General features: G+C 48.9%; 7 protein-coding genes across 7 annotated transcripts; 5 read left to right on the top strand and 2 right to left on the bottom strand.

Moving 5' to 3' along the window:
* Positions 1-75: 75 nt before the first annotated feature.
* On the top strand, positions 76-1,606 carry EDB82DRAFT_565042 (kinase-like domain-containing protein). Its single transcript, XM_025729912.2, has 3 exons — positions 76-767; positions 833-1,116; positions 1,189-1,606. The coding sequence occupies exons 1-3, from the start codon at positions 537-539 to the stop codon at positions 1,526-1,528; spliced, it is 855 nt and encodes a 284-aa protein (XP_025589090.1). The 5' UTR covers positions 76-536; the 3' UTR covers positions 1,529-1,606.
* Positions 1,607-2,299: 693 nt separating this feature from the next.
* Positions 2,300-4,086, top strand: EDB82DRAFT_551409 (pyridoxal phosphate-dependent transferase; the record flags this gene model as incomplete). The annotated part of the gene is made up of 5 exons (XM_025729913.2): positions 2,300-2,364; positions 2,419-2,751; positions 2,800-2,969; positions 3,019-3,234; positions 3,288-4,086. The coding sequence occupies 5 exons, from the start codon at positions 2,300-2,302 to the stop codon at positions 3,782-3,784; spliced, it is 1,281 nt and encodes a 426-aa protein (XP_025589091.1). The 3' UTR covers positions 3,785-4,086.
* A 413-nt stretch (positions 4,087-4,499) lies between these two features.
* Positions 4,500-9,058, top strand: EDB82DRAFT_64057 (molybdopterin binding aldehyde oxidase/xanthine dehydrogenase). Its single transcript, XM_025729914.2, has 3 exons — positions 4,500-4,862; positions 4,909-7,107; positions 7,155-9,058. The coding sequence occupies exons 1-3, from the start codon at positions 4,678-4,680 to the stop codon at positions 8,875-8,877; spliced, it is 4,107 nt and encodes a 1,368-aa protein (XP_025589092.1). The 5' UTR covers positions 4,500-4,677; the 3' UTR covers positions 8,878-9,058.
* Positions 9,059-10,798: 1,740 nt separating this feature from the next.
* On the top strand, positions 10,799-13,301 carry EDB82DRAFT_471706 (uncharacterized protein; the record flags this gene model as incomplete). The annotated part of the gene is made up of 7 exons (XM_065607968.1): positions 10,799-10,955; positions 11,229-11,251; positions 11,462-11,479; positions 11,621-11,969; positions 12,112-12,890; positions 12,994-13,190; positions 13,250-13,301. The coding sequence occupies 7 exons, from the start codon at positions 10,799-10,801 to the stop codon at positions 13,299-13,301; spliced, it is 1,575 nt and encodes a 524-aa protein (XP_065465699.1).
* A 347-nt stretch (positions 13,302-13,648) lies between these two features.
* Positions 13,649-17,078, top strand: EDB82DRAFT_488476 (meiosis protein SPO22/ZIP4 like-domain-containing protein). Its single transcript, XM_065608333.1, has 7 exons — positions 13,649-13,885; positions 13,939-14,465; positions 14,511-15,245; positions 15,299-15,860; positions 15,905-16,471; positions 16,524-16,699; positions 16,769-17,078. The coding sequence occupies exons 1-7, from the start codon at positions 13,828-13,830 to the stop codon at positions 16,985-16,987; spliced, it is 2,844 nt and encodes a 947-aa protein (XP_065465698.1). The 5' UTR covers positions 13,649-13,827; the 3' UTR covers positions 16,988-17,078.
* A 383-nt stretch (positions 17,079-17,461) lies between these two features.
* On the bottom strand, positions 17,462-20,008 carry EDB82DRAFT_424510 (fungal-specific transcription factor domain-containing protein; the record flags this gene model as incomplete). The annotated part of the gene is made up of 1 exon (XM_025729917.1): positions 17,462-20,008. The coding sequence occupies one exon, from the start codon at positions 20,006-20,008 to the stop codon at positions 17,462-17,464; it is 2,547 nt and encodes an 848-aa protein (XP_025589095.1).
* Positions 20,009-21,873: 1,865 nt separating this feature from the next.
* On the bottom strand, positions 21,874-22,505 carry EDB82DRAFT_471703 (uncharacterized protein; the record flags this gene model as incomplete). The annotated part of the gene is made up of 2 exons (XM_065607967.1): positions 21,874-22,233; positions 22,407-22,505. The coding sequence occupies 2 exons, from the start codon at positions 22,503-22,505 to the stop codon at positions 21,874-21,876; spliced, it is 459 nt and encodes a 152-aa protein (XP_065465697.1).
* Between the last annotated feature and the right edge of the window lie 4,117 nt (positions 22,506-26,622).

Genomic DNA, 26,622 nt, shown 5'->3' with positions numbered 1-26,622 from the left:
TGAGGTTGCATAACGGGCTGCGACTTCCTCTAGCTGAACAGAGGTCCTCTCACCTGGAGGGGTAGTAGAAAGATTGATCGCCGAGCTTCCAGGTATAATAACAAATGACCAAAGAGTCTACTCTGAAATGACACAATTGTTAGATACATACTGTACCTACCTAACTAGGTACCTAGGTTCCTAGGTACTAAGGTGCCAGAATATGTCTCAGGCATGTTTTCCGACGCCCTGAGGCTCCCTCTCCTTCCTCATGACAATTGGTATTTTGGGATATGACTACCACAAGGTGCTGCTTGACCCGGGTGACAAAGTTGAAGACACTAATAAGCGGTATGAAGTTTGTGAAACAAACGGCCAACAGGCAAGTCAAAGCAATCCGTCAGCTGGGTGCCACTGCGCAATACTGTTCAGCCACTTGGTGTCACTGCAGCGTCTCGCCGGGCTTGGGCATAAGTGTAGACTTATGTTTTCTTCAATGAATCAAATCCTTTTCCCTTTCTCTTCTTTTTCTCCATCCTCTCCAACGATCTGTCAACATGGCAAACTCATCAGCCTGGACAGACGAGGATAAACGACTTTCAGCTGTCCGAGACCCCGACTTCCCTCAATGCTCTTACACCCGTGGATGTCACCTGGGACAAGGAGGCTACGCAAGAGTCTACAAAGTTCTCGATCGCCGGACTGGACTTGTCCATGCCGGCAAAACCTCCCCCGAAGCAGTTAAGCACTTGCGAAAGGAGGCTAGGATCCTGAGGAGCCTTCACCATGTGAGTTTTTTTCTTCTGAGGCCTTCTTACCTACTCTTCTGCGTTACAGACTGACCACGTAACAGCCCAACATTGTCAAGTATATTGAGTACTTTGAAGAGGAGAATGATCCATCTGCCAACATCCTCGTTATTGAGCTCTGCGCTGGTGGAAGTCTGCAGGATGTAAGCAACAACCATTCTGACGGTTTAGCAATAACGGATGCTCTCCGGGTCATGCTTCAAGTCTCGCAGGCCGTCGAATATCTCCATGGGTTAAACCGTTTCCATGGAGACCTCAAGCCGCGAAACATCCTCATCCGCACATGGGATCCTGTCGAAGTCGTTGTCGCGGATTGCGCAGAGATTATGTCGATCAATCACATGCACCACCACAAGAGGCCGCACGGAACGCACTCATACTGGTCACCCTACATCTAGAGGCATCATGGGCACGCCGGCAAGAGCGACGACATCTGGGCCCTTGGCATCTCGTTGATGGGCATGATGGGGCAGTCTCCTCATTTCTATAAGAAGGAGGAGCGGATGTATCCACGTATATGCGCTACGCACGCTCGCAACTTGGATAGATTGAATCCCGGACACGAAATTATCCAGCTCCTGTTACGCCTTCTTGAATGGAATCACAAGACAAGAATCACTGCGTTAGAGCTTGTGAAGTTGACGGCTGAGTTGATGGAAGCGCGACGCACCCAGGACGACCCCAAGGAAAAGATGGACTTGGAGGTACCTGAAGGAACTCGTGTAGTTGAGTTCTGGTAGATTGATGGGGATATGGGCCGTCTTGCTACACCTAGCGAAATGGATGGGTTAGTAATCATATCAGGGACTGGTAACTGTCATGATAGTGGTTAACCGGATGAATAAATTTGCTAGGTTCTAAGCTCTAGGCTAGAATTTGGGTTGAATGACATGAACTAGCCTCCTATTTCGTCTTCTGCGGCAGTCTGATTGATGTGACTGTAGTTATTTAGCTTTTGAAGCTCCGGTCTTTTTAGGTTGTAAACTACCTACCGTTCATGGGATGGGTGAAATAGGTAATTATCGGAAAGAAACCCGACATATGTATCCTGTTAACTGCCGGGAGCCAAGCCTTGATTTGATATTGTTTCAACTTCTAGGGCATGTAAGTTGTCGAACCAATCCCGACAGAACAACCAACTATAATGCTCGTGATTGGAGCTAGGTAATGACGCGATCAGCAGCACGACACTTTTAGAACATTAGTCATCACAATATTCTCTCCGGTCACGGCGATGTCGCAACCTCTACGACTTGTCAAAAGAAATAACTGAACTAAGTGAAAAGAAGCAGACCTGATTCGCCTTTGCTGAGAGCTTCAAGCGTAAGTAATTTCCAAGGGTCTTTCTACGAACATCCCCATTGGACTAACGCGGCAAAGGTCTCTCGTTGATGTTGCGCTCCATATTAACCCCGAGCCGCCCCTCCTCCCAGCCAATGCTCCGTACTACGCTCCGAAGCAGTATTATCCCTCTTCACTTCTCAAGACAATTTTCGAGCAGTATCAGAATCATGAGCAATCAAACTCAAAAACTTCAACCCGCAGCCCGAGTTCAGGGCCAGAAGAAAGATGTCTGGTAAGGTCCCTCTAAATCATCTTGTCAAAATTGTGGCTCCTAACAGCCAAGCAGGTCCATGATCAATGAGGCCGCTGCGTCTTCACCCATCCAGCCTATTGTGAACCTAGGCCAAGGATTCTTTGGTTATAATCCTCCCAACTTTATCCTCAACGCTGCCAAGGAGGCTTTGGACCGTGTTGAGTGTAATCAGTATGCACCTGCTAAGGGACGGCCCCGTTTGAGGCAGGCTTTGGCGGATGCGTACTCTCCCGGTTGGGGACGTCAGTTGGATCCTGAAACTGAGATTATTATCACTACGGGTGCTAATGAGGGCATGCTGAGTGCCTTTATGGGTTTTATCGAACCCGGTGATGAAGTTATTGTCTTTGAGCCGTTCTTTGATCAGTAAGTGCTCCTAATACTATGCTGAAACATTCTCTAATCTCAGTTTAGATACATCAGCAACATTCAGATGCCCGGCGGTAAGGTCGTTTATGTGCCTCTGCATCCTCCCAAGACTGGCGCTATCAAGGACTCCTCGGCTGCAGACTGGACAATCGACTTTGAGGAGCTCGAAAAAGCCTTCACACCCCGCACTAAGATGATTGTCATCAACACTCCCCGTGAGCAGTACCAATGATTCATGCTCACCTCAGCGCTGACACTCAGCAGACAACCCCGTTGGCAAGGTCTTTTCCAAGGATGAGCTACAAGGTATTGCAGACCTTGCTGTCAAGAACCAGACCATTATTCTCTCCGATGAAGTCTACGACAAACTCTACTATGTGCCATTTACTCGAATCGCCAACCTTTCTCCTGAAGTGGAAAAGTTGACGCTCACCGTTGGATCTGCTGGAAAGAACTTCTATGCCACAGGCTGGCGTGTTGGTGCGTCCAATCTGCTCCCACTTGATGAAATCATTCATGCTTACACTTTACAGGCTGGTTGATTGGACCCCAAGAACTTATTCAGTATGTGACTGCCGCCCACACACGAATTTGCTTCTCCACGCCCGCCCCTTTCCAAGAAGCCTCGGCCATCGGTTTTGAGCAGGCTGGCAAGAATGGTTTCTGGAAGGAGACGATCGAGGAGATGAAGGGTAAGATAGACCGCCTCAAGGAGGTTTTTGAGGAGCTGAAATTGCCGGTGACCTACCCTGAGGGTGGTTACTTTCTTCTCGTTAACATGGCCAAGGTCAAGCTGCCGGAAGACTACCCCTTTCCTCCTCATGTAGCCAGCCGCCCACGAGACTTTAAGCTGGCGTGGTTCTTGATCCAGGAGATTGGTGTTGCGGCCATCCCACCGACAGAGTTCTATACTCCGGGTAATGCGCACTTGGCAGAGGATTATATCCGATTTGCTGTGTGTAAGAATGATGATGTTTTGGAGCAGGCCAAGGAGCGGCTAAGGGGGCTGAAGAAGTATATTGAAGAATAGATGTATCGGTAGGCGAATGGAGGAGGAGTGGATAAAACAGCCAAAGAGAGTGGATTAGGTCTTAGATGGATGATGATATGATATGCGCCTTGTACTTGCATTTGAGATTGTTTCTAGAGATATAAATGGGACAAACCAGGGTATGTAGCAACTCTCGTGTTAGTTCTGCACGTATCGCGATGCAGATAACAGACTAGAGGATCTATGACTAAAGTGACGTATACTCGAATATCTCAGTTTTCTTTTCAGTATACATTCACCGCCATATATTTATTTGTTATTTATTATTTATTAGTTATGTGCATCTCTCAACTCCGATATCAAAAGTGGAGGATCCCGATCGTGGAAATGGCCTATCGTAGGCGCGGAGCCGGCCGTTAGCGAGGTATATCGTGGGGAAGAAAGAGGCTCCTTGCTTGGTCCTTTCCTTCCCCGCACGAGCACTGACTGTGTAAATCTGTATTAGGCTTATCAGTGGCAATTAGTTAACGTTTACACGTCCTAGACAAACAATTCGTGGTACCCCATTCGCTCAATGTTTGTGACAAAAAAAGCATCTTGTTAAGGAAAGGGAAGGTGCCGATGCATAAGGACCGACTGCTCTGCTACTACCAAATATCACGCAGAAGCGGATGCTATCTTACACCCGCTGGCTAACCTGTGACGGCCACGTCTCGTGAACTTCCCCCTCTTACAGTACAACCTGAAGTGCTACTGTACAACGCCTCGGTTCGTCTATTGATAAGAGTCCTTTAAAAGGGTCCTCGCCTCTTAGTTCAACCATTTTTCTGTCCTTTCCCATTCTGACTTTTGGTCTTCTTTCTCTTCTGCAATTTAGGTACTTCCTAAAAGTTATTCTACACTGATTTCAGAATACCTCCACAAAAGAAGTCATGGCGCCTAGCGCTGTATCGCCCGTGAGGGACGCCAACCCTGAACCGCTGGCAACCTTAACTTCCAAATTTGACGATACTCTACGATTCTACCTTAATGGAACTAAAGTCGTCCTGGACGAGATAGATCCAGAAGTCACAGTCTTGGAATATCTAAGAGGAATCGGCCTCACAGGAACAAAACTGTAAGAGTTCCATGTGGTCACTGTCTCAATGATGCTAACAACTCAGTGGCTGTGGCGAGGGTGGTTGTGGAGCTTGCACAATCGTGGTCAGCCAGTACAACCCGACTACCAAGCACATTTACCATGCCAGTGTCAATGCTTGTTTGGCTCCCCTGGTCAGTTTGGACGGTAAACATGTTGTTACCGTTGAAGGTATCGGCAGTTCCCAGAAACCCCATCCTACTCAGGAGCGTATCGCCAAGTCAAATGGCAGCCAATGTGGCTTTTGTACTCCCGGTATCGTGATGAGCTTGTATGCCTTACTACGCAATAACAACTCCCCCTCTAAAGATGATATCGAAGAGGCGTTCGATGGCAACTTGTGCCGATGTACTGGCTACAGGTCCATCCTGGATGCGGCTCAAACTTTCAGCGTTGATAAGCCCGGTAGCAAGTTTAAGAAAGCAGGTGGCAGCGGATGTTGCATGGAAAATGGTAACGGACCACCCAGCGGAGGCTGCTGTATGGACAAGGCAAATCTGGACGACACACCTATCAAGCGATTCACACCACCAGGTTTTATTGAGTACAACCCCGATACGGAGCTTATCTTTCCGCCCGCTCTGAAGCGACATGAACTACGGCCTCTTGCCTTCGGCAACAAGAGGCGCAGATGGTATCGCCCCGTCACTACAGAGCAACTCTTGCAGATCAAGAGTGCTCATCCCCAGGCCAAAATTATTGGTGGAAGTACGGAAACTCAAATCGAAACCAAGTTCAAGGCACTGGAGTATCCTGTCTCCGTATATGTCGGCGATATCGCTGAGTTGCGGCAGTATAGTTTCAAAGACGATCACCTCGAGGTTGGTGGTAATGTTGTCCTGACTGACCTGGAAAGCATCTGCGAACATGCTATTCCTCATTACGGACGCGAGCGTGCCCAGGTTTTCGAGGCTATGCTCAAGCAGCTCAAATACTTTGCTGGTCGACAAATTCGAAATGTTGGTACTCCAGCAGGAAACCTTGTTACAGCTTCACCAATCTCGGATCTCAACCCCGTTTTATGGGCGGCGAATGCTGTGTTGGTTGCAAAGTCTTCGACTAAGGAAATAGAGATTCCTGTCTCTCAATTTTTTACTGGCTATCGAAAGACAGCACTTGCTCAGGATGCGATCATTGCTTCAATACGAATTCCTGTCACTCATGACAAGGGCGAATTCTTCAGAGCGTACAAGCAGGCCAAGAGAAAGGACGACGACATTGCCATTGTAACTGGAGCACTGAGAGTTCGTTTGGATGATGAAGGTATTGTTCAAGAAGCAAACCTCATCTATGGCGGTATGGCTGCTATGACAGTAGCTGCCAAAACAGCTGGAGAATACTTGGTAGGACGGCGTTTCGCCGACTTGGAAACGCTGGAGGGAACAATGAGTGCACTCGGCCGAGATTTCGACTTGCAGTTCAGTGTTCCAGGTGGCATGGCGTCCTATCGAAAGTCTTTGGCCTTTGGATTCTTCTATCGATTCTATCATGACGTCCTGACGATTACCAACGGAAGTTCCGAACAGGTTGACAAGGAAGCTATCGACGAGATCGAGCGAGATATATCAAATGGCGAGGTAGATGAGCATGCCGCGGTAGCTTACGAAAAGGAAGTGACTGGAAAGGCCAACCCCCACCTAGCAGCCCTCAAACAGACAACCGGCGAAGCGCAATACACCGACGATATGCCTGCATTGAAGAACGAGCTCCATGCCTGCTATGTTCTCTCGAAACGAGCACACGCCAAACTTCTCTCTGTCGATTACTCGGCTGCTCTTGACATACCTGGAGTTGTAGATGTTGTTGACAAGGATGACATGCCCTCCCCAGAAGCCAACAAGTTTGGTGCTCCTCACTTTGACGAGGTCTTCTTTGCAGAAGATGAGGTTTTGACAGTGGGCCAGCCAATTGCTCTGGTTCTAGCGACATCTCCTCAGAGGGCTCAGGAGGCAGCACGGGCAGTCAAGATTGAGTACGAAGATCTTCCAACGGTGCTTTCGATAGAAGATGCTATCGCCGCTGACAGTTACCACAACTTCTACCGGGAGATCAAGAAAGGAGATGTGGAGAAAGCCTTCGAAGAGTGCGACTATGTCTTCACTGGAACAGTGAGAATGGGCGGGCAAGAACACTTTTACCTCGAGACAAATGCTTGTTTGGTTGTCCCCAAGCCTGAGGATGGAGAGATTGAGATCTTCGCTAGTACACAGAACGCCAACGAAACGTGAGTTTGCCCACAATTGTGGAGGTTAAATACTAATAGTCCACCAGGCAGGTTTTTGCTTCACGAGTGTGCGATGTACAATCGAACAAGGTTGTCGTCCGCGTGAAGCGACTGGGAGGTGGTTTTGGTGGAAAAGAATCGCGATCTGTAGTACTCAGCTCCGCCTTGGCACTTGCAGCAAAGAAGACCAAAAGACCGGTCCGATACATGCTAACTCGAGAGGAAGATATGGTTATCAGTGGCCAACGACATCCTTTCCTTGGTCGGTACAAAGTTGGTGTGAACAAGGATGGCAAGCTCCAAGCTCTGGAGTGTGACGTCTTCAACAATGCAGGATGGACTTTCGATCTCAGCGCAGCCGTATGCGAACGAGCCATGACCCATATTGATGGGTGTTACGACATACCCAATGTCCACATTCGTGGACGCTTATGCAAGACAAACACAATGTCCAATACGGCTTTCCGTGGATTTGGTGGTCCTCAGGGCATGTTTATCGCAGAGTCGTATATGGAAGAAGTGGCTGATCGGCTGGGAATGCCTGTCGAGACACTGCGGCAAATCAATTTGTACGAGAGTGATGGAGTAACTCACATTGGACAAGGCTTGGGGGATTGGCATGTACCACTCATGTACAAGCAGGTGCAAGATGAGGCCATGTATACTGCACGCCGACATTTTATCACCGAGTTCAACGAGACCAACAAGTGGCGGAAGAGAGGCTTAGCACTGATTCCAACCAAGTTCGGTATCTCTTTCACGGCTTTGTTTCTGAACCAGGCCGGAGCATTGGTACACATCTATCACGATGGTTCAGTTCTAGTAGCTCATGGTGGTACAGAGATGGGACAAGGCTTGTACACTAAGCTCACTCAAATTGCTGCACAAGCATTGGGTGTACCACTGGACAACGTCTTCATCTCAGAAACTTCGACGAATACGGTGGCCAACGCATCTGCAACGGCTGCGTCGGCTTCTTCAGACCTGAACGGATATGCCATCTTCAATGCATGCGAAATGTTGAACGAGCGATTGGCGCCGTACCGAAAGAAGCTTGGCCCTGAGGCGACGATGAAAGACCTCGCCCACGCCGCTTACTTTGACCGCGTTAACCTTTCAGCGCAAGGTTTCTACAAGACCCCTGAAATTGGATATGACTGGACCACTGGCAAGGGCAAGATGTTCTTCTACTTCACTCAAGGAGTTGCGGCAGCTGAGGTTGAGGTCGATTTACTAACTGGAACCTGGACATGCATTCGGGCAGACATCAAAATGGACGTTGGCCAGTCCATAAATCCTGCAATCGACTACGGCCAGATCCAGGGTGCTTTTGTCCAAGGTCTCGGTCTCTTTACGATGGAAGAATCACTCTGGTTGCGGAACGGCCCAATGGCAGGTCATCTCTTCACGCGGGGACCTGGAGCATACAAGATCCCTGGCTTCCGAGATATTCCCCAAACGTTCAATGTGTCGCTTCTCAAGGACGTGGAGTGGAAGGAACTACGCACGATTCAGAGAAGTCGTGGCGTAGGCGAACCGCCGTTCTTCATGGGCAGCTCTGTCTTCTTCGCCATCCGAGATGCACTCAAAGCAGCTCGGGCACAGTCCGGAGTCAAAGCCACGGTTGGCGAGAACAACTCTGAGGGACTTCTCAGGCTTGAGAGTCCGGCAACGCCTGAAAGGATTAGATTGGCTTGTGAGGACGAGATTATGCGCAAGGCCAGGGTTGTGCCTAAGGAAGGCGAAAAGAGCTTCTTTGTGGCGATCTGAAGTACATGATCTAAAACCTGCTCAGTTTGTGATGATAATGATATGATTGGTCATGGGAAAGGTGTTTGGGAATACTTTGTACATGAAATAAGAGTTGGCTTTACCTAATGGATTCATGGCGTGTATATACATACGGAATAGCATGAATCATGAATTCGCATTGAGCCTATGGAACTATGTGCTATTTCGTTATGATCTATTGCAGAGGAGTATAATTCTGCACTCGGATCTCAGGTTTGGGAATGACCGGGGTGGCAACTCAGTATAAACACTAACTAGTCTTCATATTCAAGGCGTAGTCGTTGAAGACATAATAGATTCTGTCGCGAATAGCATCGCAGGGAAATAATACAACGAAGAGGATGTCACAGACGAGCAATTACCGAATGCGGAAAGGTGCTTCAGGCATGCGAGCTTATTTAGCGCCAACATCTTCACCGAGGGTCAGGGTAGTTAGGCTTATTGGACCACAGTGTCTAGGAACAGATCCTGCAAAGCCAGTCAGGCAAATCTCGAGGGATATGGAAGCTTTAGCCTGGATATGATGATATCGGGATAGAAGAAATAGAATGACTTGTCAAAATAGACTGTATTCGAAAATTCATTAAGGGGGACGACTGACATGAAAACTTGAAGCTTTTATGAATGCAGAAGTTGAACTTCTACATAGTAGCTACTCATTCCAAACTTAGGTTTATTACCAGGCGTATTCTATGCGTTATTTAAAGCCCATCGCACTTCGAAGAAGCGATATGTCTTGTTATGTCTATGTATACAAGTAGTAGAACCAGTGGTGTAAACAAGCACAGTCTACAGTAAATTCGGTACTGTACATATCCCCGTTCCAGTTAAGTTGGTTGGCTATAGGGGCAATGAGGTGCTTACGTGCTCCTCAAAGTCTGTATTGAGTTTCTCTTTCAACACACAGGAAAGGGGCTGAGGTTTTATGTTGGAGACTTTCAAAGTGGAAATAAGTCATAATTAATTGAATGTTATGTTCATGATGAGTCCTAGGGAATTGTAACTGCAATCCGGCGCTACGGAGTGTCATCCGGACCCCCGTTCCGGCCGTCTCGGGCACCTTCCATTGCTTGTTCACCGTGCTTCTGACTGGGCAGCTTGCCCCAGGTAAAAAGCAGAAGTAAGGACGGCAGGTGGAATAATAACTCAGCTCAAGCTCTGGCCAAGTTGTCATTTCCCCATGCTTTGAAGACCTCCAGACCAAAGATATCCGAATAGATTTCACATTTCTACCAATAATTAACTACCGACAACTCTTGCTTTAGTATTACAACATTCACCATAAACTGGCTGACCGACGGCCCACTTCGTTCATCACTTGTGCTGCTTCTGCTTCTAGCTCCACCCGCAGTCACTACTAACTTAGGTGGTTATACCAAGCCCAGCCTATTTTGGCCCCAAGCCTTGGCCTAGGCCAAACTTCACCGTCCAGGTCCTCTTCAGTCTTTTCGTCTTCTTCGACCAGACTGCTACTCGCATCTGGTATCCCTTGTTCTGACCTCTTCCTCGGGCCAGCCACGGCTGCTGAGCTGCCAATTAATCCTTTGTGTTTCGTCACAGTTAAGCAGTGTTCATCAACACCTTATCCTTTCGACCGTTTCGGCTCACACCACCTGCGCAGCCACTTTCCATCTCCCCTCCCCCTCCACGGGACCACCTCACGCGCGCGCAAGACTGTACCAAAGAGAATCGGCAAACCGAAACACCAGCGAACCTGCACAAGAACCCGCGCATATAACCGAGAGAATCGCAATCGCATCAACGTGCCGCAGATAAACGTGCGAATGAACCGTGTCACTGAGCTGTAGACTGTACAAAACTGCTGCAGCGAGCCGCAGATGATCTACGAACCCAAAGCCGCTCTGCGTAACCTCAAGATCCAATGGGAGTATAGGACAAAATGACAGACCGGAATCCTGCTACGGCGGCCAGGAGTGCCAAACAGGAGCCTGCTAAAGGCGACGATGGCAAGGCCGTGAATCGCGACAAGAGCTCTAATGCTGCCGCTTCAGGCAATCAAAAGACACCCGCTAAAAAGAGACGCAAGGTCAACCATGGTACGTCTCTCCGATACTTCCCTCCCCTTGCTTCAAAGGTTCTTGTTGTTTTCCGCCATGCGCTTGTGGATGAAAGCGCATTATGGATGGGGAGTGAGCATCCTGATGCTGGAATCCCTCGTTGTAGTCGTGATTGAAAGAATCTTAAACCGCGACCAATCAATTTGCCAGCCTATCAACCTGTTAGCTCCCAATCCTGGCAACAAGGCTCATCATAGCGCATATGTTTATATCAAACAAGAATCATTTGGGCTGACTGGCATTTTATTACAGCTTGTGTATATTGTCGAAGATCTGTAAGTTAACCAAAGTCAACGACGCGCGTTCGCATGGGCTTCATCTAAGCCTTGAGCAGCCTTGGGCGCTCCAAGAAGCCATCTCATTTGCCAAATGGACTCTGGTGTGACGGCACGGCACCCGGGAGTTAACTTTGCGTCTTGTTGGCCCTTGCCTTGCATACGCGAACGTTGAGAGAATCGTAGCTGACACTCTATTGTTTCTTGTAGCACATGACTTGCGATCTTGTAAGTATGATCCTAGGCTTTCCTTGCTGCCTCTTCTGAAACTGTACTGGGACACTTCAGACGCAGCTGCTGTGCTTTGGTTCCCAGGGGAGGGACTCTCTACACCATCAAAAGCCATGCATGTACTGATGCTATGAATAGGAAAGACCATGTACTCGATGCATCAAGCGCAATATTGGCCATCTTTGTCACGATGAGCCTCGCGATGCCGATTCTAAAAAGGCAAAAAGTGTCCAAAGCAGCCAGAGCATACAGGCCCCTTCTGTAGTCGATGAATCTGATGCACAGTCCGACATGGCCCGTAGCTCCATCTCTAGCACCATGGGCCCACCTCCCCCAACATTTGACACGACGAGGCAGCGAGGTTCCAAGTCATTTGGTAGTGGAGTGTTGGGTCAAGGCAGCCCGCTGTCCATTGTGCAACCCAGCCAGGTCTCGGGGCTGCAGGGCAATGAGTTAAACAACGGCGGTAGTAGTAACGCAAACCAATGTACGTGTTGTGTTCCTTTGTCCTGCCTAGGGAGGGGCCTACCCCTTGTTCCATTTTTACTCACGAGCGGAGTAAGGGTGGGCTGAGCTTGGGGGTGCCCAGAAATCTGTTCCTGATCTGAGATCGCTGACACGCCACTTAGTCGTAGGTTTCCAAGATGCGTGGGTGACAGCACAAAACCATTTTCATGATATGCACAGCTACCATCCCAACTACCTGATTGCCCCGGAAGTCACTCACGAGTTCAATCTTCTCAACGACTTCCTCCATACTAGTCTACTCGATGACGGCGGTGTTTCATCAGAGGATCAACAGAGCTCGGCATTCAAAAGGTCAAGCCAGAGCCAGTCGGAGATGCTACCCAGGTTTGGAAATAACAGCAACCCCATGACCGTTGGTGGTTCAAGTAGCATGACAAATATGTCACGATCAATGCTACCACCCCCTCCGAATAAAGAAGGCAAGAACATTCCACGACCGGGAAGCGCTGTGCCTGTCGACAAGGCCCGCGAATATTATCTACAAGCTGCTGATCCATCGGGCAATGACACGCCTGAGGAGCGTATGGGACGTGTGCTCAGGGCCAAGTACGACGCCGGACTACTCAAACCGTTCAATTATATCAAGGGGTACAGTCGCTTGCAAACATACCTGGATTCCCACATCGCGGCATCGTCCAAACACAAGATCATAAAAACCATCGACTCGTTCCGGCCTAAGTTCCGAGAAAAGGCGCAAGCTTTGACGGATATGGAACTTGTGTACGTTGAGATGTGGTTTGAGAAACAGCTGATGGATTACGACCGGGTCTTTGCCAGTATGGCCGTTCCTGCGTGCTGCTGGCGAAGAACTGGTGAAATTTTCAGGGGAAACAAGGAAATGGCAGAATTGATTGGCGTGTCGGTAGCGCAACTGAGAGATGTGAGTTCTGCTTCGCCTGCACCTCCTCGTGACGCTGTGCTTGGGTGCCAACCAAAGCACGGGGGGCCGACTGAGATGGATAGCTAACGATCACTTACTCTAGGGCAAGATTGCGTTGCACGAGATTCTTACAGAGGAATCGATGGTACGATACTGGGAAGAGTTTGGCACGATTGCTTTTGATCCAGCGCACGAGACCCTCTTGACGGCATGCTCTCTAAAGAACCCCAATCCGGAGTCAACGCATCCTATTGTGAAATGTTGTTTCTCGTTCATGATAAGACGCGATGACCACAAGCTGTACGTACCACCCAACTTTCTCTTTTTGCTGTGAACCTCTCACTGACTGCTGCAATTAGACCAGCTCTAATTGTTGGCAATTTCCTGCCGCATGACACACCGACACAATAACAGTGAACTCCTTAATTTTTCATGTGCAGGTGCTGCAGTCTATCAGATGGGGAAAAAACAATCATGACCAACCACTTTCACATCATGTACTGTTTCGATTATAGTAAAATGAAAATCGTTAGAATAGGGACTGGCGCATGGATACGCAGGTATGAACTGGAAGGGTATATGTTCATCTGCTGCAATTTAGACAGAAATAAACACTTGAAGTGTGATAACGCTTTATTGTCAGGCTTAGATGGCGAATTGCTCGAGAGAAGTTTGTGACATGTTGATGCTGTCGATGGCCCCTTTTAGGCCTGGCGAGAGGGGGTGGGTGGCAGTCATAAATGGAAGGAGCGTCCCCTATGCTCCTGCCCTACCAATGTGTTCTGCGCCAGATTCACATGACTTGTTAGGTAGGAACCAAAATCATATCAACGTGAGCGTCTTGACAACTCATCCTTCCACTCTTTAAATCTCATTGTGTTTTACAAGTCAATACTTGGCCACATGAAGCACATACTTTGCTCTATCTATACCCAACATGGCGCCGGCTAACGTATTCACCACAGGCCAGATCAGGAAGCTTGAGGGGATTATAGGTAACAAGAACATGTTCGAGGGTTGAGCCTACTGACTGAATCCCCTCGTGCAGAGTTTGCTACAGATCTTCTTTCCAAATTACCGACCTCCCGTGACTCAAACTCGAGCGAGGTGATTCTTTCCGATCTGAATCACCATATATCCTCGGCCAGTGCTTTGACTGAGAAACGAGCAGTACCGCCAACCGGTATTGCAGAAGAATTGAGAGATGTTGGCAGGAGACTATGGAACGAGTGTATCAAAGAGAGAAGAAAAAAGGACGGCATTCTGTCATCGTCCTCAAGGATCCAACTACAAGCGCGCGCACGTGTTCTGGCCTTTCTTATCCATGCTTTAGCAAAAGAAACTCGGAACGATAAGGAGGGAGGCCGCGTCGAAGAGATTGCAAGTATGATTGAGTTGTCACTTGCGCTAGCTAGAGTTTGCGTTGAATCATCCGACCTTGATGGCGCGCTTTTGAGCATGACCAAGGCTACCGACTACATCGACCGACTAAAGATGGCGGATGATATAACTACAGAGGACCAAGATCATATACAACGGATTGAGGCGGAATACTTTGCGATGCGGTGCGCCCTGGTAAGTTCAGAACGTTACACTGCAATGACTTGCTAATCCGTCAAGTCGTGGAAACAAGGCTGTCTGGATGTTGCCGAGCATATGTACGCAAAAGCGGATAATCTCCTACAACATGTTGATTCATCTTCTGCCGAAAGGCTGGCCGATACTTTTCACTGCATTGGAAGCGAGCTCTTGTCAAAGGAGGATTACGGCATGGCTTTGAAATGGCTGCGACGAGCGCTCAAAATCATTAAAACACAGGAGCTGGAAAGACTATCGACGGAAGGACTCGAACTTCGAATGTCCATCCATCACGAACTCATTCAAACATTGCTTGCTATAGATTCCGAGGAGCATTTAGAAGAGGCGGACAATCTAGTGTCGCAAGTGGAATCCGAGATAGGAGACAAACCAATTGTTCTCCATTGGAAACTGGAAATTCTCCAATGTTTTCCTAGGGAGCTTTTTGATGCCGATGCATACGCGAGCATTCTACGGCGTATGATCCGATCGCTTACTCTTTCGGATCCTGGGCTCGGATTTCTGCTACATGGTATTGAAGAATTGCGCACAAGGGGACCTCGGTTGGCAGTAGGTTTGATGGAAGAGCTGATAGCCAAGAAGCTGATACCATGTGGTAATATGAATTGGGTAGGGAAAGCTGTAGTCCGACGTGTTTGGATGGGCACAATGGAAGCAGATACGTCCACGGGAGTGGGGGATTTGGTCCGACTTCTGGATCAACTCACTCAAGAGATTGGTCAGTGTAATGTCGAGGCTTCAACTGCTGCGCTTTCGGCAAGTCATTTAATGATTTCTCTACACTCTTGCTTGTTACTGACATGCAGAAGCTCATTTGGAAGAGGCTCGATGCAAACTATGCCAAAAAGCAGTACGAAGAATGTCAACTCTGGTGTCAAACAGCGCTTCATCCTATTTTTTCTCATAGCTGCGAAGCCACTCAGGGAAAGTTCGGCCGAAGAATGATGCGCTGTGCGATCTTATGTGAGGATGCAGATTCTGCATACACTGCTTTCAATTCCATGCCAACGAGTATCCAGGACGAACCTCTTACGAGATATCTCATGTTCAAGGTGGCTCTAATGAGCTGGAATTATGAAACAGGACATCAATGTATCGAGGTTCTGAGTAAGATGCCAGACAAATCCCAATGTCAAGATATTATATATGCCTGTGTCAGGGATGCACAGAACGCCGGCGACAGGCTAATGACACTGGAGACTCTGAAAGCAGCGGTCGAAACATTTGATATGGAAGGCTCTTCAACTGCGAATCTACCTTCGATATTCAGATGTACGATACGACTGATACACCTGATCGATACCCCGCAGGATGAACATATGGATGGGGTTCCTGAGCTCACAGAAGATACTTGTTGCATGTTTGAGAGAGGTGCGTTTTGCTATAAAGTCTTGAAAACCTACTAATACGAGTAGCCGCTGAGCACGCAAAGCTGGGCCCAATAGACAAAGAAGGTGCCAAACTCTTCACAGTTCCAGAGTTACACTGGTTTCGGAAAAATGCCTACAACATTGGTGTAATGAAGTGCCATGTTTGGGAGCCGTGGCATCTGGTTCGTATCTTTCGCGTCTGCCTCATCTTCGCAGCCTGCTACCCTCCTGATCTCCCATCGGAAGATGTTTCTGGTATAGGACTTATGACGGCCCGTTGTCATTTTGTCATGGCAGCAGCACTGATCTCGCAAGCACGTACCGAGGACAAAGTAGATGAGCAACTCCAGTGGTATCTTGAAGCAAGATCTCACATTTCAGAGTTTGACGCATTCTTCAGTGATCATGTCCGGAATGACCCACAGTCTGGTATTTACCCAGACCTGCTGGCTAAGATGTCAACACTCTTTGTATTTGATTTCGAGAGTGCCGTCTCTCTGAAGCAGTGGGACGATTCGAGCGAAATCATCAGAAAGGCAACAGTCTGCAAAGATGAGTCACTGTACAAAGCTATGGCAGACTGCCTGTTGAGAAGTGAAGCTCCGGGTAATGGTAAGCATTAACTGATATTTAACAGCTCAATCATAAAAGCTAATACCTCCAGTTGTGTACGGAGCAATGCGTCTTATTATCAACGAAATATACCTGCTAGAAGGTTTCGACAACACACGACTGGCAAAGTACATACGCTGCTTATTCAAGGCTATTTTGCCCCTGGACGGTGGTTTGGCCTTGCAAGTCGTCGAACAAGCAGTCAAGCTCGCACGAGAAGGAAGCCAAGTTAGTGAGCCCCTTCATCACCAACATTCTTCTGGCAGTATGTTTCCCCAAGCTAACATCGTGAGATAGGTACAAACTCCTTTCCCTGCAGATGACTTGGACTACATCGTCGCAGCAACTTTCAACCATGCCGTTGATATCTCTGGGAGGGGTGACGAAGGGCTATGCCAACAATGGGTTATGAAAGCTCTGGAACTCGCAGAGTACATGGATGACGGGGGTGATATGAGAGAGAGTTTACTCGAGAGAGCCGCTGAAATGAGATTAAGTAAGGAAACTGTACTCTAAACGTGTATACAGCGTCAACGGAGAAATTCATCAGTGCTTCGTAGAGCAATAGCCCGCTACTAAGACTCTTTTGATAGATATGACCAAGCTGAAACTTGTCTCGCACACAAACGGTCAAGTCTTGTTTCCATTATAACCCTTACGAAAAGGGATAAAGATCTATGGGTCCCTGCCCAACGCCAAGTTCGCCTAGATGCTATGCAAAATCCTGTACCCGTCTCATGCAACACGTGGTATCTTCGTATGGATATTCCTCAAGTGATGCTGCTTGTAAGAAGCTGTACATAACAATATATCGAGACGCCTTGACGAAAACACAATGCACCCAAAACAAAAAAGCAAATTATATATGTATGCGCCTTGCTCCCTTAACTTTTTCTTTCCGAAAGAGCCAGCTTCCAGCACTAAACGAGGAAGACACGTCTCATAACTAAACATTAATAATTCGCTTCGTGACACCTGCTGCCAAGCTCCCTAAATGATGTTGGCAATGCTTAATCGTTCTTTGCTCGTCGCTGGGTTGGGTGCACTTCCGCTTGGCGTCCTGCTACCGCCTGTAGCAGGGCTCATCACTCTGCTAGACTCTCCCAACTTTGGCATCTCGGAGCTGAAACGAGGGACGTCACCCAACCTTGGGAGTTCCACCCCTGGGCCAGGTGTTTCGCTCTTGATAGGAGGAGGTAGCGTCCAAGTCGCACTCGAAGGTGTCAGTGTCGTGGCTGGTATAACCTCCAACCCACGTACAGCGGTCTCAAGTCTTCCCCAGCCACCCCATTCTTTGCTCTCGGCTTCTTTCAGACCTGTACGGGCCTCGGGGCTGAACAGTCCGCTACTTGATGCTGCAGTCGAATAATGGAATGGCGAAGTTGCTTGAGGCAACGGTATCTCACGCTCTGCGCCAGTCCAAAGCCATGAAGCATCAGGTGAAGCTTGAAGATCAGCAGTCGCGTACGCTAACAGGTCTTCGTCACGCGAAAGCATCTGAAGGAGGGCCGTTTGATCGATCGATGGCCTCGAAGAACTGTACGCCGGCGGAGCAGCCCTTGCCAAGTAGTTCGTGTACTCAACGCGCTTCGTCGTCAAGGTGGCAACGAAAAACGACAAATATCTTCCACAAGCCATCGTGACATCCCTTCGTCGGTCAATGGAGGCCAGTGCTCTCACAGCTGATAGTGCGTGATCCAAGTAACCTGTGAGAAGAAGAAAAAGTGCACAGCGGAAGATGTGAGTGGTCAACAAGGAAGTTGCACCGTCTGCCAAGAGGGCCGGGTTAGATCGATGGAGAAGGGATGATGTTTCAAGAGAAACATGCGTGCAGCTTTCGAGGGATGCCATACGGGCCTCGAGGGGGTACTCGGGATGAAGGTGATGCCTATGCAGTAGCAATCGAGCATGAAAAAGATATGCTAGAGGCGCGAGGAAGTGAGGCGCGAGCGGCACAGTGCTTGACGGATCGCAAGCTGGAGGAAAGGTATTCAGGCACTTCTTGAAATGAGTGTCGAGACTCGAAAGATGGGCTGTGGTCAAAGCACCGGGCGATAGAGCGTCCATAAGCGATGAATACGATCGCACGACATGGATGACAGCGAGTAGAGAATGTGTCAAAGGTTCCGCTCCTGTAGGTACCATCATTCCTCCATCATGGATGAACTGGTCGTCAACCCCGGCTGGCAACGATACATCGCAATCATTGTCGCTAATGGAGACTGGCCGACAAAGCTCAGTTGCCAGGGTCCTGTCTAGTATATAGATCATCCACCAGGTTCTACGCCGCATCTCTCCTTCAATGACGGGCCACGGTCCTGACTCAATATGCAATCCCAGGTCTTGGGAAACACGTATAGCTCTTCCTAGCCATGTCCAGGCCGCTGACTTAAGATTCATCTCGTTCAGGCAGAGTGATACTAAAGTTAGTGACCTCGCGTGGTCTAACGTGACGTCGTCTGCCCAGGGATCGAGCATCTTGTTGGCTGTCTCAAGAAATTCGGCTGGTTCGTAAAACGAATTCGGCTGAGAGTTTGACGTTTGGCTGAATAGACTTCCTGTCGCAAGTACCGCAAAGAACAACGAAAGCCAGGCTGGAGACGCTCGAGTGACACCGTTATTGTTGTAAAGGTCGTTGACAGATGCTCGAAAGGTAGGGAAGTGTATGATCGGGAACATGGAATGAGAAGATGTGTAGTAGGCGTGCAATAACTGATCAACCAAATGCCTTGCCGGTAACTCTGGCCTTTGAGGGTCGAAAAAGACGGGTGCACGTTCACGGTATTGGGCCGGAACTTTCCAAATACCTCTCGAAAAGTCCCGTATGTTAGATCTTGCTCTAGATAGATCAGGTCCTTGTCCAGGGGCCGCTCGCTTTCGTCGTTTCGGTTCGGATCCAATGGCTGGTAAGTTAAAGGCGTTCTCATTACCTCCTTCAGCGTCGAGTTCCATTGGCCCTTCTCGATCCTGAAGCATGCGCCGCAATCCACTGTTTTCTCTTTTCACCCGTTCCATTTGCTTTTCCAGATCCTGCACCTGTTTAATGGATGACATGCGCCGGTTCGTCTCTTTTGTGAATTGGCATTTGACGTTACGGCTGGAGCACTCGGAGCAACTTGTTGTCTCTGTTGCATCACACTTCACCTTTCTTTCACGACAAGCATCGCAGCTTGGGTCCTTCCTTCTCTGGCGATAGGCTCTCTTTTGCCCTTGAGAACCGGGTAGTCCTGCTAGCTGAGCATTTGACGGGCCTGGTGTACTGGTGACCGATTCATTCGAGGCGAGTGATTCATGGCCAAGAGACGATGATGTATTCATTGGACCATAAGGTTGGAAGCCCTGGCTGACTGGGGGCAAAGGAGGGATGCCGATGGGTTGGGGCGTTGCCGGTACATTTAAACGTTGGTTGGTATTCATGGCCCCTGGCGCGAACTGGGACAAAGACTTGGGCGAGGTTGCGGAAGAGACTGATGAGGAATCGTAGGACCTGTTTGAGGGATTGGGCGAGCGAGTATAGACGTTCTGTGGTGTTGACATAGCTGATAACCCTCTCGGTACCCCACCTCTAATGGGATTGGTCGAGGAAGCCTCAAAGGGTCCCCCAACGGAAAGGACGTTAGGGGGGCGTCGGTCAACGAGCATAAAGGAGACTCCGTTGAACAAAAGCCGCAAGTCGTCAAGTACAGAGCGGGCAAACTCCCGCTTCTCGCCTTGCTCGGAAAGAAAAGGCTGGGATGCACTATTGTTTGTCAATCAACCCTGCAACGGAACTTCCAAACTCTGCCGCCGGTCTCTTGTTGTGATAAGCAGTATGAATCCGTCTCTGGGAAATGGATATCTCGAATGTTGCAAGGCTGTGTAACCCGATACCGTTCTTCTCCGAAGTGGTTGTTCGGCTCATCACCTTGTTCAACACTAGGAACAGATCGCAGGTTTCCCAAACCACAAGCCTTGGACAATAGCCAAGTTAAATCCCAAACGTAGTACTCGGTAGCACCTCTCCACGGGCGTATACTCGAGTGTAGATTTCCAGTGACAAGCAAGCGTATCTGAGGCTGGGCGCACTTGAGGAGAGTTAGAACGAGTGACGAAGTCAAGTCGTAGCCTTAAAGATCCGGAAGTCGGTTGTTCTGGAAGGACCTGCGAAGAAGAAGAAAAGAAAAGGCGAGGCCACGAGGCCAGAGCTGACGTCGTTAAGTTTGGCTCACGACAACTAGGCTTAGAAGAGAGAAAATGTACCGTTAGAAAGAAGAGGCGCCTGCAAGTAGGTATATCGTTGCTCGTTACCAGCTGGGCACAGCAGCAGCACCGTGTTAGTGGCGCTGGTCCGTGATCCGGGGCTCTCCGCGCGTTAACGCAGATTCGGAAATATTATCTGGGCCAGGCGATAGCAAATTGGGGGGGAGGGGTGGCCGGACCCTAAACAACTTGGCTGAGCAGGGCTGTTGAGAGATCAGCCATGGCCGCTAATGTGTTTCAAGCGGAGACTGGCATCCTGGAATACATATGTTGCCAGTCATAATCCTGGATCCTGGACCTATCCATCGGTCCAACAAGAAAAGTGCTTGTTTCCCAGTCTATTCTGCCACCTTCGGGTGCCAGAAGTCAGACCCGTGATGCGATCTAGGCATATTTAGCGACTGCATGGCTCAGCTATTGACTGCTGACAGTTCTTTAAGGACCATGATCGACTTTGCTATATGATTGGAACAGAACGCAGAGGCCAGTGTTATTTACTGGGCCATTTTCTAGCGCTATGCTGACCGACATGTTACTACGAACCTAGGTTTTCTCGGCAGCTTGATCGCCAGAAAAAGACTGGTACTTCCGAAAATGCTATGCACAGCGAGCCGGTCGATATTCGGCCATCTTTGTATTTTGCTACCCGCGATGCCATGTGTTACCCCCGCGCCTAGATCGGCGTGCCTTGTTACAGTTAGTTGGGTAGCATGTATTCGTCCCAGGACATGGAAAATTCGCCGAATCCAAAACATCAGTCTCGTGTGCTGTGTTGGCTGCGTTTTGGGTACGAAAGGCCATTGGGGGTCCGTATCAATGGCAATCAGCATTGGGATTCAACAGCTTGCCATTGAACTGACAGTTCGGCTTGTAGGTTGATGGCCGGAATAATTAACATGGCATCCATAGTGACATGTTTGCATCCGACAATACACATCAGGGTGTAGTCTCAGAACTGAAACGTATTGTCTGTGCGAACAGCATGGTTCAGTAGTATCCGATGCTACTATCTGGCTGCTTGACTTGTGGGGCTCAACGAGGACTGGTCAGCTTCAACCTCACTGACTCCTTATTCATGGTTGTCATGCCAGATATGTGGCGTCAGCAGTCGATAACTCAAGGTCAGGGATAGCACCAGTGATGCGGACGGGAGCTAATTGCCCTCACGTTGCAGTTCTAAAATGCTGATTATAATGGCCCTTGGCCGATTTGAGGGTTTGCGCCGAGCTGATGGACTGTACAGGTAGCCATATGGTCGCCAATTTGGAAAACTGCAAGCTGCCGTTGGACACACGGCCTGCCGGAGGGCATGGATTCGGCCTTGGTGGTTTCCGAGGGTGCCACCTTGTCCAGGTGTTCGCCAATGGGACGGTTATATCCGTCGCCGTGGGTGGGAAGCGGATGACGAATCCCCAGTCAGGGTCGCAGTGGGGATTCGGGCTAGAGCCGAATGAACCGCCGGGAAGGGAAGGGTTGGGCGGATGGCGCGCCCGGGCCTTGGGTATGGACAGACAGAACAGAATCTAGCTATTTGGTCAGTACAAGGAATGAGGATTAAATTAAAACACTTCGTACCAGATCATCATAGTCTACCTAGGCCGCTAGATACAGCCCTTGGTTCGGAATGCCTGCACTGTCCAAGATATCTGAGAATTGGAGAAAACCCTCACGAGACCGCAAAATCGTATGCACATACATACGCGCACCATGACCCGCCTTGTATGTAACGGAAGGCAGGGGCATACAATGAAGGCGCAGGATGAGGAACAACTGATGCAGCAGGTTCGCATGGCATATTTTCTTCTTGGAACTGCTCAGCGAGTCAAATGAAATATACTGCCCCTGCAACATTCGGTACATTGCAGAACGCCGAAACCGCAGTTGCTTGTATCAATATAGAGTTGAGACGAGACGAATCTTCCAGCCATGTATGTGCCTGATTCGCATGCAAGTCGGTCCTGGCGGCGTAGAGAACCGACAACATGGTTATGGACTATAAGACGAATTCACTGTTTTTTTGGGGGGGACGGCAGGGGCGCTTCGTTTTGAAGGAACTGACACACTCCGTTACGGCGTTCTTAACGGCCGGTAAAGAAGTGGGAACAGAAAGCCCGTCAGCGGAGGCAGTGGGGCCGACTTGGTGAAATATACCCAGTATCATGATGCGTATTTTGTCAGGCTAGCATAGAGGTTAAGGAGCTTTGGCTCAGACTAAGCCTTTCTTGTAGTTGTATGCAAGTTTTAGCATGTCGTCCAATGCTTGGTATCGTGGTCGTATCATTGCGAATTAGGGGATGGAGGCAGAAGGATGTCTTCCCAATTTCCATTTACTCCTTGGCGGTGGATGTGTGGCCCTTGTCAAGATCGAGGGGGCGGGGGTCTTGGGGGCCGTGTGGGCTGAGATTCGAGCTGGCGGGTTGAGGTTTCGGATGCTGACTACCGTAGAAGGGGGTTGCTGTGAGTTGTCAAGTTGTCTTTTGGAGTAGGCAGGGGGGCTACGATCTTGGACGCGGACGGTTCATGTTAGGCGGGACAAAAGATAACTAACATTAGCCACCACCATACTGTACTACACTACTGATACAGGTACGGCGGAAATATACATACGCGAGTAGCAGGCAGAGACGGAACTGAAGCTGAAGCACGGAATTAGAAGCATGTTTTGTTGTACGTATGTACAGTACGATGTCACAAATAGGAGTTGAGAAGAACCAAAGATTGGCGGGGTGGTGTAAAGGTAGGTACCGATTCCAGTTAGGCGAGCCTCAGGTTAGTGCAGACAAGGCAGGCCTTAGACAAGGTTAAATTTACCTGTTGGTTCCATTACTTACAGGGCAGCAGGGGTCTCTACTGTCCATTATCGTACAACGGGCTCCTACATGACTTCGTCTTAGTGCGAATCCCCACGGAAAGAACATCTCTGAACATTACCTTCTCCATTGATTGCTAATTCCGCTTGTGAGGTTCATCTTGCCCAAGTAAACCACTACGATACCCAAGAGTTAGGTAGATAGAGTTCGAGATTGGCTCCTTCCTTTCAAGTGGCCCCCACCAAGACCTGTCTTCAGCACTTGCCGACATCCATGGTGCCAGGGTAGGTAGGTGTAGGCAGGTACGGTGCCTATGTCGGGAAAACCTCACACAGATAACTACATGTCATTGTTCAGCATTTCTCGTCCGATTACTTATCAACTCCACCACTCTGAGGGTTTGTCTTGTTCTTTCATTTCTCCGTCTGACTTGGGTCCCGGACTAGGTACGAAGTACCTACGTAGGGTTTTGCCTGCCCTGAGCTCGTCTATGATCTATCGGGTTGGGGCATCTTATTAGTTAGGTGCCCTGTTAATAACAGCCACCTGAGAACAGACAGATGACGATCAAACACGCCCAAGGCCACGGCTCAAAATCAAGCCTCCGTTTCATCGGCCCGTCACTCGTTTACGGGTCATGTTACGTATGTGCCTCGCGACTCGCTCTCGAGTATCGAGCCAATGCACGTCACCCCAAGCAGTACCTGTCTGGTACAGAATTTGACGATAGTATACTTACAAGCTCGGCACCATTTCTAGCTCTAATCAGATCATTTACCTAATTTTTTTTATGGGGGATCTGGATGTCGATCCATCCTACTGTAATTGTTGATGACGAAAGTCTATTCGTCTTCGAGAACAATAGAAAAAAGTCTTCTCGGCATTGGCTCCGATGCTGGGCCTTGTGGGCCTTTCGTCAGGGTTTACAAATGATTGGAACCCACCAAGTTCAAATTCGGTTGCATCCATCCGTCATTGCTGACTTGTCTAGGCCGCCAACCGCTTACCTTGCCGCTGCTTACTACGGGACGCAAAGAGAAGGGATAGACACACTACACACAATCCCATTTGTGCCTTGATCCTATTCTCGAATTGCTTCTGCTGGTCTCAGCACTTCACCTTTCCTATTAGAGACGCGCCGGAGAGACAAAGCGACAATCATGATCGAGTAAGCCAATGATTGGAAGCGAATCTGTTGCACCTTGCACCACATACCCGTGGAGAACCGGGCTGGCAAGATTGGTCGCGTTATCTTGATTCAAGCACGACCCGCATCTTGTCATACCAGTGCAGCCACAAGACCTCACAACAGTGGACGTTATTATCCAGCAACCTGGTTTTCGGACCAACAAATACCATCATCCGTTGGTGGAATATATAAATATTGTCATCGAAAACCAGCCGCGTTTGTTTGTATACACTTCCCCTTGTTGTTAAATCCTGGTCTGCACAAGACACAGAGAACTTGGGAGTGTGCATATGGAATATGCATGTTAGTACGGATACAATTGGTTGCTATTTTGGATAGGCATTTAGACAGATGTGCGGCACATCAGCCGCAATGTCAATTTCAACCAAGCCTAACGTAGGAACGCCACGAACTTGACAGAAACTAGCTGCTTTTGATCGCTCGGGACGAATCTACAAGAGGATACTCTGTAGCAATCCGCATTTGTCCTGAACAATTTTCCGCATCTCTCAACCAGGCCCAGCACCCAACTGTTATCCTATCAACATATTTGCCTGGTTCAAGTGCCGATCAAGAGCTGGTCTAATTAACTCGTGACTACTCCGCTGGATGTTTGCTTACTAGTCGGTTCTTGAGACATTCTAGCCGTCCGTGACTGGGATGCTTCACCCCTTCACTCCACTTGTTCGGCGAACAGGCTTATTCTCAACTCAACGCCCTCTTCCCGTATGGCCCCGGAAGCTTACGTACCCTGTTCCACATGGCCCAGGCGCTTCAGGATCAGCTCCATCGTGCTTGACTAGAGCTACATGAGGAAAGCAAAGCGACTATCACTTGGTTTCGGCCAAGAACAAATCTTTGTCGACAGATAGCTAAGGGAATTCGATGTGAAGACCGACTATGTTAGTCCAGTTTTCATTGACGAAGAAGCGCCCAAGAACAGGAGTAGTATAAGCTAAAATATAACTAGCAACGGGTTGCCCATGCTCCGCTGCACGTCTACCAATGGTATTAGCTACCGAGCGGAATGGCGCCACCAGCCTGTTTCGCGGCTAGTCACCAAAGTGGAATTCTTGATTATCAGTCTATCCGACAGATTTGACTGTTTTTTCGTTTATCACTTCTGACGAGTCAAGGTTGCCAATTGCTGCATTCTTGCAACTGCTAAGGTAGTTGATGTTACTAGCACGCTCATGAGACGAACGTTTGTTGGGATGGAGCAGAGTGTGATACAATCGGCATACCGCACACGGTGGGTTGGCGATCAGCTGCAGCCAACAATGCTTGATAGCGCAACTGGAGCGACATTCCAGGGTCTGCTTGTCGGAACACTACCAGTACTGGCACGCATCTCGTTCTTCTGATTCACTACAGGGGCACTAATATGATTAAATCCCCGCAGTGTCTGAAACTGAACCATGTATCCTCACTAGACGGGGAGCCGGCCATTTACACATTGACAGGCAACACTCCATCGATATTTCACCGCCAATCCGAATATCCAGTCGCAAAGGAAAGATATTCCTAGCTACCTGAGCAGGGAGCTGAAGAAACCACACGTTCATGCCATGTAACAATGTGCTGAGACGTCGTGATCTATCGTGCACAGGTGTTATATATATCATGGGAACCGTTCCGATTCGTGTCGCTGCATCGGGCAGTAACCGGGTTGAGACCAGATGTACTGTACCTGCATGAGTCGCTCACGATACGGTTTTAATCGCTCTGTTCAAAACTGAGGCAAATACCAATTCAAGTTAGCAAACACGCATGAAGAGCCAAGGGGGACGAAGAGTTGCCCTCACAATATCACGGAACAGAGAGCGAGGGAAGACATAATTAACTCGAGGGGAGTACATCTTGGAACTCTTCCTTGTCATTTCGAAAATGCTGAGGTGTGGATTCAATACAAC

Source organism: Fusarium venenatum (genome assembly GCF_020744135.1).
Source record: "Fusarium venenatum strain MPI-CAGE-CH-0201 chromosome Unknown EDB82scaffold_1, whole genome shotgun sequence".
NCBI classification, from domain to species: Eukaryota; Fungi; Ascomycota; class Sordariomycetes; order Hypocreales; family Nectriaceae; genus Fusarium; species Fusarium venenatum.
Note: the sequence above shows the minus strand (reverse complement) of the source record. Positions and strands in the feature narration are given on the sequence as shown.